Source organism: Oncorhynchus clarkii, chromosome 7, assembly GCF_045791955.1.
Source record: "Oncorhynchus clarkii lewisi isolate Uvic-CL-2024 chromosome 7, UVic_Ocla_1.0, whole genome shotgun sequence".
In the NCBI taxonomy this organism is placed as follows: domain Eukaryota; kingdom Metazoa; phylum Chordata; class Actinopteri; order Salmoniformes; family Salmonidae; genus Oncorhynchus; species Oncorhynchus clarkii.
Genome location: NC_092153.1, coordinates 68120821 through 68135627, shown reverse-complemented (window position 1 = coordinate 68135627; position 14807 = coordinate 68120821). Strand labels below are relative to the sequence as shown.

At 45.3% G+C, this 14807-nt stretch overlaps 1 protein-coding gene across 1 annotated transcript; it reads right to left on the bottom strand.

Annotated features, from left to right (window-relative positions):
- Positions 1 to 3554: 3554 nt before the first annotated feature.
- Positions 3555 to 9061, bottom strand: LOC139413716 (G-protein coupled receptor 37-like 1). The gene is made up of 2 exons (XM_071161409.1): positions 7186 to 9061; positions 3555 to 6250 (listed from the first exon to the last, which is right to left on the bottom strand). The coding sequence occupies exons 1-2, from the start codon at positions 7879 to 7881 to the stop codon at positions 5279 to 5281; spliced, it is 1668 nt and encodes a 555-aa protein (XP_071017510.1). The 5' UTR covers positions 7882 to 9061; the 3' UTR covers positions 3555 to 5278.
- Positions 9062 to 14807: the final 5746 nt, after the last annotated feature.

Below are 14807 nucleotides of genomic sequence, written 5' to 3'. Positions count from 1 at the left end.
AGAATTTTCTGTTGCTTCTCTCACTCGGATCGGACCGAGTCTAGATCCAACCAGATCTATATGGAACAGATCTAGTTGTCCTCTGGTTCGTTCGGAACAAGTCCCTATATTTAAAAAAAATATTTATGCATATTTGGTCCGGATGGGAAAGCCCCAGGTCAATTTCGCGAAGGACTCTACTTCATACAGAGGTTTGGATACCCCTCGAAGTTACACCACAACTAGGGTAGAGAATTTGAGAACAATCTTTTGAAAACGCTGCAGCAACTGACAGGAGTGGGTCACTCAAGAACATCACTGTACCACCCTCAGGGAAGCCCAGCTGAGACATTCAACAGAATGTTGAACCCAGTCCTGAGAATGCTTGAGGAGAAGGAGAGGGAAAGAACACCTTCCACAAGTGTTGCATGCATACAACTGCACAAGGCATCAGTCCACGGAATACTCACCCGTCTATATGCTCTACGGTCGCCAACCACACCTGCCAATAGAGATGCTGTTTGGCCTGACAGCTGAAGAGGAGACAAACTCACCCGAAGGCTATCCTGAGAAGTGGACTAAGAGAATGACTGAAGCATACAGAATAGCATCTGAGAACAGCAAGCAGTCAAGTGCAAGGGGAAAAATGTACTATGACCGACAGATGAACTGTGTAGTCCTCCACCCAGGTGATCGAGTCCTGAACGAAAGAGGGGTCCTGGAAAAGTAAGGTCCTATGCCAGTTGGGGAATTCCCCCCTCACTACATCCCACCGCCTTTCATGCCTTATTCACCTTCATACTTACCATCTGCACCTTACCACACCTTCATGCCTTACACTTACTCTATACACTGAGTGGACAAAACATTAGGAACACCTTCCTAGTATTGAGTTGCACCCCCTTTTGCCCTCAGAACATCCTCAATTCATCGGGGCATGGACTCTACAAGGTGTCGAAAGTGTTCTACAGGGATGCTGGCCCATCTTGACTCCAGTGCTTCCGACAGCTTTGTCAAGATGGCTTCATGGTGGATCATTCTTGATACACACGGGAAACTGTTGAACATGAAAAACCCAGCACTTTTGCAGTTCTTGACACATTCAAACCGATGTGCCAGGCACCTACTACCATACCCAGTTCAAATTAACTTAAATATTTTGTCTTGTCCGTTCACCCTCTGAATGACACACACACACAATCCATGTCTCAATTGTCTCAAGGCTTAAAAATCCTTATTTAGCCTTTCTCCTCCTCTTCATTGTGTATAGTTTTATTTTGTATTGTTCCCAGAGCACATTAGCAAATGAGACCTTGGTCTTAATGTGTTTTTCCCTGGTTAAAAAAACATGACTCCATTGCATTATATGTTTGCAACAAGATTAAACTATTTGTCATCTTTTTGACTGCAGGGAACTTAGAAATTATTTTTTGAGTGCAGACCCTCTACAAATGAATCTGGAGTTTATTTGTCGCAATATATTTCCCATGGTAAGTAGAGTTATATTTGTTTTCACTTGTCCAGGAGCCTACAGTATGTGTTGCACAGACGAGAGCAGTTATTTTATAGCGTAATTGATGTAATTCTCCACTAAAGCCAGCAGGAGGCGGTATAGCATCAGGTTTCAGATGGAGAGGCAGTGTGATTGGGGGAGGGAGAGGCTTGGGAAAAGTCATATGTGTCGAACACTCTCTTCTCATCCTTGAACTTTGTTCTTAACCCTTTCACTCTCTTTTTCTGTTTATCCCTGTCTCTTGCTCTCTCTCTCTCTGACTCTCTATCTCTGACTCTTTAGACTCTCTCTGAATCTCTCTCTTTCGGTCTGTATGACTGTCTGTCTCCCTCTCTCTTTCTCCCTCTCTCACATTCACATACATAATAGGCTCACCAAACCCAGGAGGTAGTGAAACTCATTAAGTAGTGTTTATGGGTCCAGCCTGCTTGGCACTGGAACCAAGAGCAAAAGAATGAAGAGATTTCAAGATTACAAAAAAAAAGAAAACATGTCACTTGTTCAGAACGTTCGCCATTTAATCCACAACAGTCTAATCTTAAAAGGCCTGTTTGTTGGATTGTCTCTCAATAGATGTTGGTTTTTCAAGGCCTTACTATGTAAACCAGTGAACCGGTGAATAGAGCCAGTGAAAGAACTGTTTGAACTGGGGTAGTAAGGGACATTAGTGTTATCTTCAGAGGTTTATTGATGTTTCCCATGTCCCTTAAAACCAAAGCCAAACACCCTCACAGAGGAAGTGTCCTGTGGTGGTCCACCACTGGTACTAGTCCTAAGTGAAAAACAACCCCAGTCACTCACATATAGTTCCCCCCTGCTGTTCGGACTCTGTTCCAGTTCCACCCCCAGCCGTGACAATGACAGGACAGTGACAGAGCGGACTAGGCTGGTTCTGTGTTCTGCTGACAGAAGGGACACATGGAGACAGAGAGGTCCAGAACCTCTGCCCCCTCTGGGAACTGGGCCCAGGGTTCTCTGCAGGGTTCTATCCCCAGGCTTAGAGAGCACTGGACTCCCAGAACTGGTTATGTTTGCATTCTCCAACGTTCTGGAGCTGGCTGCTAGGCTGCAGCAATGGCAACGTGTAGATAGGGCTCTGATCAGAGGATGTATGTTTCCTGAGCCTGCTGAGCCTGGAGTGAACATGACAAACAGAGGGCCTTAACACTATCAGTACACGCACACGTGCACATGCACACGCACACACACACACCTTAACCTACTTCAGGAGTCACTTCAACCCCACCTCACTTTATCTCAAATGCAGATAAGGTTTTAAAACCTTGTCTGATGAGAAATGTAAGCAGTCTGAGAGGCTGAACCTTCCCATTATGCAGCTTCAGACACTCAATGGTGGCTTGGTAGGCAGAAGAGAATTTAATGTGCAGCAAAGTGCATGAGGCGAGGACTGGTGTATGGGGCAGTACTGAGCGTCTGGCCTGAACAAACGAGAGAACAGACAAATAAGACCCTTCATCTGTTGTCATGGAAACCACAGGGAACTGAAGGGTTTGGGAAAGTGCGGGTTGTTTTGGTCGCCTAGTGCCCTCTTCTCCCTCTTTCTTCCCCCTCTCCTCTCATCTCTCTCTCTTGCTTCTGTTTGGTGACTGTGAAGGGGACTTGAATGTGACGGTAGCTTGGCAACTCCCCCGGTGGTTGACCATTGTAATGCAGTGAGGGGGCTGGGGAGAAGGCTGAGGAACAATGCTCTTCTTATGAGAGCCCCCTCTCTCAGGCCCAGGCAGAACTAAGTGGGAGGACAAATATTTCAGCTCAGGGAGCCGAGACGGAACACACAGGACAGGGGCAACCAGATGAAAAATCCTCACTGTCAATATCCCCTCTACTGTGAGTGTGTGTGTGAGTGGATGATGGATGAATATGTGTGTCTGTTAGAATGTGTATGTGTGTAGGTGTGTGCATTGTGTGTGGGCAGACGTGGTGGTCTCTTTAACATGACACTGACTTGTTCATGCACTGATAGATGCATGCTTTCCCTCAGCCATGATTTATTTTCCAGTGGAAAACAAGACCACAGACATTGTCTCACTGTTTATTGAGTAGAACTGAATAAAAAATAGACAAAACATCTGATACACAGTCAGTTCCGATAGTAAATACTACCTCAGATACACAATGTTAAATTCAATCCAGACATAATTACAGTATATTCACAATACAAGAGAATACATACCAATTCCCCCAAAAACGATAAATGTTTTTATTTATCGTTTTTTTTACAACATTCATATGATTTGACTGATCTCTTTTTGAGGAAGGAAAGTTATGAGAAGTACAGATTGTATACATGTACAAGGTAATATTGAGGACAATAAAAGTTGTTCATTGGGTCCTGATATCTGAGCAAGTCTAAATGTTCCACTGTTGTGTCACGACAGAATAACACAATATATCAGCATTGTATCGGTCAGATTGTACTCTACACAGATTCACCATTTTTATAGGGATTGGTTAGGTTCTATCTCGACATCTATCAACATATTGACACAAGAGCCATTGTGTGGACTAGTGGTCACATTAAAAGCTTTTAATAATCATGAATAATGTTTATCTGTAGAAGAGATGTGGTGTTAAGATCTGGGCCCGTATCCACACAGTGTCTCAGAGTAGGAGTGCTGATCTAGGATCTGGCCATATAATATTATTCATTATGATCTAAAAGTCAAAACTGATCCAAGATCAGCACTCCTACTCTGAGACGCTTTGTGGATATTGGCCCTGAGCAATGTTAGTAGCTCTGCAGAAGATGCTCAGCAATAGTATGGTTCTTGAGGGGAAACATGTTGAGAAAACCCTGAGCTGCACAGCTAAAATACTACAACACAACAGTGAATTCTTAACACACAAGACAGTTGATTTGCGCCCTATTCCTGGAGAAATCAAAGGAAGACTACACTGTAGTGGTTGTTATTTACTCAGATAATGACAAGTAATATTTACTCCACGTGTAAACAGTCAGTAACCAGTGGTGATGGGTGTTATGACGTGTGTTTGACGGGTACCATTCTACCACATTTCTTCCCTTGTAGATCACTGTGAGATGGAGTGCAGGCCAGGGGAAAAGAGAGGAGTTAGAGAGAGAACAATTAGCCCACAGACAGAGGATCCCTCAATAGCTCTTTTTGTTGTTAATTTCCACTAATAAAACACAGGAAATTAGAAAACACAACTTGAATCCAGACCATAATTCACAGCTAAGAGAATTGTTTGCTTTTTAAAATGTTATTTATCAAACGAGAGTATACTAGTAAAAGAAAGTCAAGAAAAGTTCATGTCAGTGTATTCAGCTCTGGATCTCTCCTAGCATTCAGCTGTGCCACTACAATTGATATGTTGTCTCATGTCATAATGGACTGTCTGTAATGATCTTCATCACTTATCTCACGGCTAGGAGGGATTGAAGACAACCAAAGCCCTAGCCATGAGTATATTCAGTAGTCTGTCTGTAACCACAAGTCTCTCAAAACAAATTGCCTTAAACTCAAGAGGTGTCTTTAAGCAGGAAGTCGCCCGCTGTGCATGATGATGTCCATAGTGCTGTCTACCTTTTATTCTCAAGAGTCTTCTTGGTAAAATAAGTGTCCCTCTAAGGACCAAGCATTATAGAGATCATTTATCTTCATTCAGTGCAATGCCCAGCACAGCCAGTGTTTGCAGAGAGAGGTTGGGGTAAGAGAGCTGGGTTCTTGAGGTCCAAGGGTAGCGTGGGCATTTTGTCCTCCAATGAGGTGACTGGCTAGGCAGGGAGAAGGCAAGGAGAGGGACTCAGCAGGGTGTTCCGATGGCCATGAGAGAGGAGCTGTCTTTGGCCTTGTCATAGAAGATGGCTGGTATGGTTCCAGACACAATATGCAGCTTCTCCTCTTTGGTGGAGGACGGAGAGAGTGATGACGGGGATGAGAGAGAGGAGGCGTAGGTGGAGACTGCTGTGGTGGTAGTGGAGGATGATGATGATGAAGAGGCTCCATTGGGTAGACATTCCTCACAGCAACAACAGCAACAGTCCATGAAGGCTTGGCCCAGAGAATGACACAGACACAGGAACAACACCGGCGTTGCCGAGCAACGGACAAACAACAGGAACTGGCCAATCAGAGCCAGCAGGGCCTCAGTCGTTGTGGAGATGGGGTTGGCGATGTAGGCCAGGGCAATGTTACAGACGTTCTCGGGGAGGTTACACACGGCGTAAACGATGGCCAACGCCACGACTGTAGAACTACACCTACGGTCTCTCTTCAGCTGCTGCTTCTTGGAAGAGGAGGACGACGACGACAAAGAGGACGAGGAGGAAGGGCGTATTCTTTTTCCTCCTACTACTGTGCTGCTCCCATGTTTCATCTGTGCCTCCTCAGCGACAACGTGTCTCGTCACCAGCTGGCAGGCGAGGGTGAAGAGGAGCGGCAGGCAGAAGTAGCAGCCGAAGTACCACCACATGCGGGCCTCGTGGTAGGTCAGCACCAGCGAGTAGACCGACTCAGGCAGGCTCAAGGTGGGCCTCCGGACACACAGGTCCACCACGTAGCCCCCTGGCTGGACGGAGACCTCCTGGGTGAGCTGCCACAGCAGCAGCTCTGGAGCGGCCAGGACCATGGAGCCGATCCAGACCACAGACAGCTTGGCCAGGATGGACTGGCAGGGCTCCACCCGTGGGGCCTGAGGCTGGGGGCTGGTCGCTGCGTGGAACCGGTCAATGCTCAACGCACACAGGCTGAATGTGGCTACTCCCAGAGAGGTCACCTAGAGAGAAATGGGGAGAGAGGGAGGGGAAAAAGGCAGAGAGGGAAGATGGGGGAGAGAGGGGTGAGGGAAAATAAGGAGAGAAAATAAGAGGACAGTGGAAAGGAGAGAAAGAGACTGAATGGGATTGAGTGACACTGGTTTCAATAGAAGATGCTCATTTGGCGGATCTTGATGCTGATTTTGAGGGTTCTCCAACCCACCAAGAAAAAACTGGGGGAAACACTACTGCTCCAAATAAATGCCCCCTAGGAATATGCAAATGAACCTATTCAGCTGGGTTGAAAAGAGCATATAGAATAGCATTAGAATGTCCCTCTGACCCAGATCCCCTCCTTGAAAAGAGTTCCTAAGAACCTCAGTTAATTACACACACCCCACCAGACAATTAACGCGAGGCGCTAGTTAGCATAACAATAGGCTAACTACCATAACACATAGGCAGCTGGCAGACTGGGGCGATATACACGGGCAGTGGTGCACATAGTGCAATTACAACATATAAAACACACACATTATGGTGATTAAGTACAGTTTGAGTCTGAAAGACATTGGAAATACCCAGACCAAGGGAACAGCCGGAGCAGGGCTTGCACCATCAACCCTGAAAATGCACTCTTCCAGCCCTAATAGCAGAGGCGGCCCCAGTGCACTCACACAGGGACTATATTAAAAAGCTATACAAATAGTCGGTTATAACCACCATCCTGTCGTCCCTATATGTGTAGGTATAATCATTTTTATTGCTGCAAAAGTATAACTTGTGTGTATGACTGGTCTACTGTTCTATAATGGGAGAACGAGGAAAGATAGAGGTGTGATGCAGAAATAACGGGACACATACGCGCGACGCAACAGGTGCATCTCTTTGTGCTTGTTAATGCACACTGCCGAAATGCCCTCACGTGCGTGGACGTTCAAGGTTAACTGTTTACCTCCATGTAGGGCACGATCCGACAGGACAGGTCCCCTAGCAACCTTCTCTTGGTGAGCTCGTTGAAGACGACCACGGGCAGACAGAAGAAGAGCACGAGGAAGTCCCAGAATGCCAGACTGGCCAGGATGCAGTTCCACGCGCTCTTCAGGTAATAATTGTGCCAAACAATACACATGAGCGCGAGGTTACCAACGATGCCCATGGCGAATAGGATGAGGGCGAGGAGCATCACTGCGTAAGCCCCGTATGAGCTGTTGGTTACCGGGTAGAGCGGGTTGTGGAACAGCACCGAGCCCTTGGAAGAGTTTCCCCGGGATCTGCCGTGCCTGTCCGGGGTGCTGTTGGCCAGGTGTGGGCCCTTGGGCGTTGTGAAGTAGCCGTCCGGTTCATACGGTCTGGGGTGTTGGTAGCTTTGAGGAGACTGCTGGTCCTGTTTCCTCGAGCTCCCATCCTTGGCGCCCCGGGGGATTCTCTTTTGGTTGGCGTCTGATTCATGCATCAGGGGTTCGATATATGCCATATCACCTCCAATCTGATTCAGATTCAACTCAGAGTCTGACTCCCCGGTCCCCGTCGTCAGTGCACCTGCAGCCCCGTCCGCCTGCTCAGTCCTCAGCGCTGTGTAACCAGGAACGACATGACGGGGCTCCGCAGCGCTCAGAAAAAGTAGCAACAAAGCAAAAAGAGGAGTCATTTTCAGAGTTGAATTATGTTTGTCTTTTACCTTGATAGAACGCTGAGAGCAATGTAGTTCTATGTTATTCAAGTGTTGCGCTAGTTTAGAATGATAACTCCAGTCTATAAGTCAAATATATCCACAAATAGTTTTAGAAGAGTGTCCAAACTTCAGTCCGCCGGCTGGTTCGTTCTGATGTACAATTTTGAGCTTCTGTCTGGCTCAAACTTGCATGCCCGTTATTCATTATGTTCTGCAAATGGAAGAGACCACATCTGCCCTCTTGTGGCCTAGATAGACGAGGCAAGGACCTCAAACTGTATTCAGAGCAAACGCATAGTTCAGTTCAATCAAAGCAAGTCAATTCATCTTTATCTGGGAATCCCTATATTGGCAGTGGTGGAAAAAGTACCCTATTGTCATACTTGAGTAAAAGTATAGATACCTTTATATAATGTTACTCAAGTAAACGTGGAAGTCACCCAGTAAAATACTACTTGAGTAAAAGTCTAAAAGTATTTGGTTCTAAATATACTTAAGTATCACAAGTAAAAGTATAAATCATTTCAAATTCCTTATATTAAGCAAAGCAGATGGCACCATTTTCTTGTTTTTTAAATTTACGGATAGCTATGGGCACACTCCAACACTCAGACATCATTTATAAAAGATGCATTTGTGGTTAGTGAGTCTGCCAGATCAGAGGCAGTAGGGATGACCAGGGATGTTGTCTTGATAAGTGTGTGAATTGAACCATTTTCCTGTCCTGTTAAGCATTCAAAATCTAACAAGTACTTCTGGGTGTCATGGAAAATGTAGGGAGTACAAAGTAAATTATTTTCTTTAGGAATATAGTGAATTAAAAGTTAAAGTTGCCCAAAATATAAATAGTAAAGTACAGATACTCCAAAAAACTACTTAAGTAGTACTTTAAAGTATTTTTACAACACTACATATTGGCCATATTTCACAGTGACACAGTGTCCGAAGAAGGGCCAGATGTATACAGAATGGTGTCGTCTGCATAGAGGTGGATCAGGGAATCACCCGCAGCAAGAGCGACATCGTTGATTTATACAGAGAAAAGAGTCGGCCCGAGAATTGAACCCTGTGGTACCCTCATAGAGACTGCCAGAGGTCCGGACAACAGGCCCTCCGATTTGACACACTGAGCTCTGTCTGAGAAGTATACTGCTTCCATCTGGTGGCCAAAATCTAAATTGCGCCTAACCTGAAATAGGACATTATGACCTCTCTCTTGCATTTCAAAGATGATGGGACAAAAAAAACATGTTTTTTTCTTTGTATTAACTTTTACTAGATCTAATGTGTTAATTTCTCCTACATTAATTTCAAATTTCTACAAAATTCAAAGTGTTTCCTTTCAAATGGTTTCAAGAATATGCATATCCTTGTTTCAGGTTCTGAGCTTCAGGCAGTTAGATTTAGGTATGTCAAATTGAAAGCCCGATCCTTAACAGGCTTTAATGACACCCTAGACTTACTATTTTTTTAAAGGGGTAGAACAGCTTTAATATTGCAGATAGAGTGTACTTTCCATCAATGTAATTGTCTGCATCACTTTGCAATGGTACGCTGTAGGGACCACACAACACATACATACATACATACATACATACATACAGTTGAAATTGGAAGTTTACATACACTTGGTTGGAGTCATTAAAAGTTGTTTTGAACCACTCCACAAATGTATTGTTAACAAACTATAGTTTTGGCAAGTCGGTTAGGACATCTACTTTGTGCATGACACAAGTAGTTTTTCCAACAATTGTTTACAGAAAGATTATTTCACAATTGTATCACAATTCCAGTGGGTCAGAAGTTTACATACACTAAGTTGACTGTGCCTTTAAACAGCTTGGAAAATTCCAGAAAATTATGTCATGGCTTTAGAAGCTCCTGATGGGCTAATTTACATAATTTGAGTCAATTGGAGGCGTACCTGTGGACATATTTCAAGGCCTACCTTCAAACTCAGCGCCTCTTTGCTTGACATAATGGGAAAATCAAAAGAAATCAGCCAAGACCTCAGAAAAAGAAATTGTAGACCTCCACATGTCTGGTTCATCCTTGGGAGCAATTTCCAAATGCCTGAAGGTACCATGTTCATCTGTACAACCAATAGTACGCAAGTACACCATGAGACCAAGCAGCCATCATACCGCTCAGGAGGGAGATGTGTTCTGTCTCCCTGAGATGAACGTACTTTGGTGCGAAAAGTGCAAATCAATCCCAGAACAACAGCAAAGGACCTTGTGAAGATGCTGGAGGAAACAGGTACAAAAGTATCTATATCCACATTAAAACAAGTCCTATATCGACATAACCTGAAAGGTTGCTATGGAGGAAAAAACCACTACTCCAAAACCGCCATAAAAAAAGCCAGACCACGGTTTGCAACTGCACATGGGGACAAAGATAGTATTTTTGGGAGAAATGTCCTCTGGTCTGATGAAACAAAAATAGAACTGTTTGGCCATAATGACCATCATTATGTTTGGAGGAAAAAGGGGGAGGCTTTCTTAAAATAATGTGGTGATCCTAACTGACTTAAAACAGGGAATTTTTACTAGGATTAAGTGTCAGGAATTGTGAAAAACTGAATTTAAATGTATTTGGCTAAAGTTTATGTAAACTTCAAATGTATCGTATTTAAAATATATATTTCCTTTATTACCCTCCAACCCTACCCCCCCTCCCCCATTTGGAGAAACTAGTGAACAACAACGCTTAGACCTGTATTTCCAGTTTATACATGCTATATACATTTTATGGACACAGTCTATTTTACAATAGTTATTATTATTTATTTTTTACTCCTGTCCTTCCTCTACCCTCAACCTCTCCCATCCATTTCTGATTTAAATTTGCCATATCTTTCAAACTGTGCTCTTTCATAAAAGTTCTTAACCTATATATGTTTTATGAGACATTAGTTACATTAGTTATCTTGTTGTTATTAGTTGTTATTATTCCCAACCTTCAGCTCCATTCAACTCCTCCCATCAATCTCTTAACACCATCCATTGTCACAACTTCCGCCGAAGTCGGTTCCTCTCCTTGTTCGCGCGGCGGTCGACGTCACTGGTCTTCTAACCATCACCGCTCCACCTTTCATTTTCCATTTGTTTTGTCTTGTTTTCCTGCACATCTGGTTTACATTCTATCATCAATCTACGTGTATATTACCCTCTGTTCCCCCCATGTCTGTGTGTGTAATTGTTAGTTTAATTTGGGGGCGGCAGGGTAGCCTAGTGGTTAGAGCGTTGGACTAGTAACCCCCGAGCTGACAAGGTACAAATCTGTCGTTTTGCCCCTGAACAGGCCGTCATTGAAAATAAGAATTTGTTCTTAACTGACTTGCCTAGTAATTCAAAAAAATATATATATTGTGTGATGCGTCAGGCTGTTTTTTTCCTGGTATTGTTTAATCCCGTGGTAAAAAAACCCACGTCCTGTTAAGAACTCTTTTTAAAATTTATTTTATTTATTTTTTATATGTATTGACTTTCAATGTTCATTATTTTATGTGACCAGTGAGCTATTTTCACTTTTGCCTTTGGCTGGTGTGTTGTGATGCTGTTGCGTCCGACGTTTGCTTCAGCCAATTAAAGTGTGCCTGTTCACTCATCTCTGCTCTCCTGCACCTGACTCCAGTTGACCAGTTGCACACACAATCTGACAGAATTACATACCACCATGGAGTCAGCAGGACCAGGTACCCTGATTATAGGGGTAGAGGAGCGTATCAGAGAACACACGGCGATGCTACAACATCTCGGCGTCGCGATGGACTGCGTTGTCCAGACCATGGACCGCTGGGAGAGACAGAGAGTCCCCCCAGCGCCTCCACCAGCACAACAGGGGTTACCACTACTCGTCCCTCCTGTACCCGGTCCCAGTGGGATGCGTCTCGCCCTTCCCAGGGAGTATGATGGGACGGCGGCATGGTGCCAGGGTTTCCTACTACAGCTGGACCTATACCTGGCCACCGTTTACCCGGCTCCTTCGGGAGAGGGTGTCCGCCCTTGTCTCGTGCCTTTCCGGGAGAGCTCTGGAGTGGGCTGACGCCGTGTGGGGAGAAGGAGATGCAGCGTTGGACGACTTCGGTAAGTTCACCTGAGGCAGGGGACGAGGAGTGCCCAGGAGTTTGCCCTGGAATTTCGTACCCTGGCCGCAGGAGCGGGCTGGAACGAGAGGGCCCTCATCGACCACTACCGCTGCAGCCTGCGCAAGGATGTCTGTCGGGTGTTGGCCTGCAGGGATACCACCCTTACCTTCAACCAGCTGGTGGACCTGTCCATTCGGTTGGATAAACTGCTGGTCACCCGCGGACATCCAGAGAGGGCTCTGTCGGTTCCCTCCCCCAGCACCACTGTGCTGGTGCCTATGGAGCTGGGAGGTACTGCGCCCAGGGAGGCCGGAGGGGGGGCTTTCACGTGCACCATCTGTGGCCGCAGAGGTCACACTGCCGGTCGGTGCCGGGTTGGCTCCTCTGGGAGTCGAGGTGGCAGACAGGGCACTTTAGCGTCACCTCAGGTGAGTCGGCACCATTCTCACCCAGAGCCCTCGGTTCCTGAGTTTTCCCTGCATTCCCAGCATAAGGTGCTCGTCGATTCAGGTGCGGTTGGGAATTTTATAGACAGAGCATTCGCTCATAGGTTAGGATCCCCATTGTTCCAGTGGCTGTGCCCTTCCCAGTTCACGCGTTAGACAGTCGACCATTGGGGTTGGGGTGGATCAGGGAGGCCACCGCTCCCCAGGGCATGATGACGCAGGGGGGTCATAAGGAGAGAATCAGTCTCTTTCTCATTGACTCTCTTGCGTTTCCCGTGGTGCTAGGCCTACCCTGGTTAGCCTGTCATGGGGTGGTCGCACGGGGTGGTCGCGGGAGTGCTCGGGGAGGTGTTTAGGGGTTTCCGTTAGGGCGACTACGGTGGAAAGTCCAGACCAGGTTTTCACCGTGTGCATTCCCCCCAAATATGCCGATTTGGCTCTCGACCTTCTCCTTCTCCATCGACGGGGGGATTGTGCGATAAATCTCCTGGTAGACGCCGCATTTCCCAGGAGTCATGTGTATCCCCTGTCACAGGCGGAGACGGCGGCTATGGAAACATAGGTCTCCAAATCCCTGCGTCAGGGGTACATTCGGTCCTTCACCCGCCTCCTCAAGTTTATTTTTTGTGAAGAAGAAGGAGGGAGGTCTGCGCCCGTGTATTGACTATCGAGGCCTGAACCAGATAACTGTGAGGCACAGTTACCCGCAACTGCTCATCGCCACAGCGACTGAGTCAATGCACGGGGCGTGCTTCTACACCAAACTAGATCTCAGGAGCGCTTACAACCTGGTGCGTATCCAGGAGTGAGACGAGTGGATATTGAATAATCATGCCATGTTTTTTTTGTTGCAAGGGTTCCAAGAGCAAGGCGCTGTGTGAAAGATGCCTTTGGCGAGTGTTCAGATCCCGTCCTGACCGCAACGGCTCTTCACAACTTCCTGATTGCAGAAGAGCGCAAAACAGGTGTACTCACCTCCAGAGTTAGACAGGGAGGAAGTGGGGAGTGGAGTGGTGGTGCCTGGCCAGTAGCGCTACAGAGTCCATTCTGGATATAAGGGGAGGTTCCAGCAATAACTATGCCAGTGAAGCCAAGAATGTCAGAGACGAGAAGAAAGACTACTTCAACTTGCCGGATGGTGCAGTCAGCTGGCAGTGGAAACTTTTCCAATAATCATTGTCACATTAACACCATCTTGCTGTAACCCTAATTATTTCAGAAACTATTATGTCAACGTTTGCATTATTTTTATAATTTTTTACTTATCTATCATAAAAAATGTAAGTATAGTGTAATGAGTCAGAACTGTAGGTTAATCAACTTTATAATTTATTAATGTATGCACAATAAATACATGAACACAAATAAACATTTAATTCATAATTTCAAATGTAAAATGTAAAAAAAAAAAAAAAAACTTAAATATTACATTTACTTAAGTATTTAAACCCTTTACTCAGTGCTTTGCTGAAGCACCTTTGGCAGTGATTACAGCCTTGAGTCTTCTTAGGTATGACGCTACAAGCTTGGCACACCTGTATTTGGGGAGTTTCTCCCATTCTTCTCTGCAGATCCTATTAGGCTCTGTCAGGTTGGATGGGGAGCGTTGCTGCACACCTATTTTCAGGTCTCTCCAGAGATGTTCGATTGGGTTCAAGTACGGGCTCTGGCTGGGCCACTCAAGGACATTCAGAGACTTGTCCCGAAGTAAGAGTTATCATTAGGTTATTGGTCATCTCCCTGACCAAATCCCTTCTCCCCCGATTGCTCAATTTGGCCGGACGGCCAGCTCTAGGAAGAGACTTGGTGGTTCCAAACTTCTTCCATTTAAGAATGATGGAGGCCACTGTGTTCTTGGGGACCTTCAATGCTGCATAAATGTTTTGGTACCCTTCACCAGATCTGTGCTTCGACACAATCCTGTCTCGGACCTCTACGGAAAATGATTTTGACCTCATGACTTGGTTTTTGTTCTGCCAACTAAGGGGCCTTTTATAGACAGGTGTGTGTCTTTCCAAATCATGTCCAATCAATTGAATTTACCACAAGTGGATGCCAATCAAGTTGTAGAAAGGATGATCATTGGAAACAGGATGCACCTGAGCTCAATTTTGAGTCACATAGCAAGGCTCTGAATACTGTTTTTTTATTTGTATAAATGTGCAAAAATAATTTTATATTTTAATAGTTTTTGCTTTGTCATTGTGGGTTATTGTGTGTAGATTGATGAGGATATTTTTTTATTGAATCAATTTTAGAATAAGGCTGTCACGTGAACAAAATGTGGAAAAAGTAAAGGGGTCTGAATACTTTCCGAATGCACTGTAAATCAGTGTTTCTCAATACATTCCTAGAGGACTTCA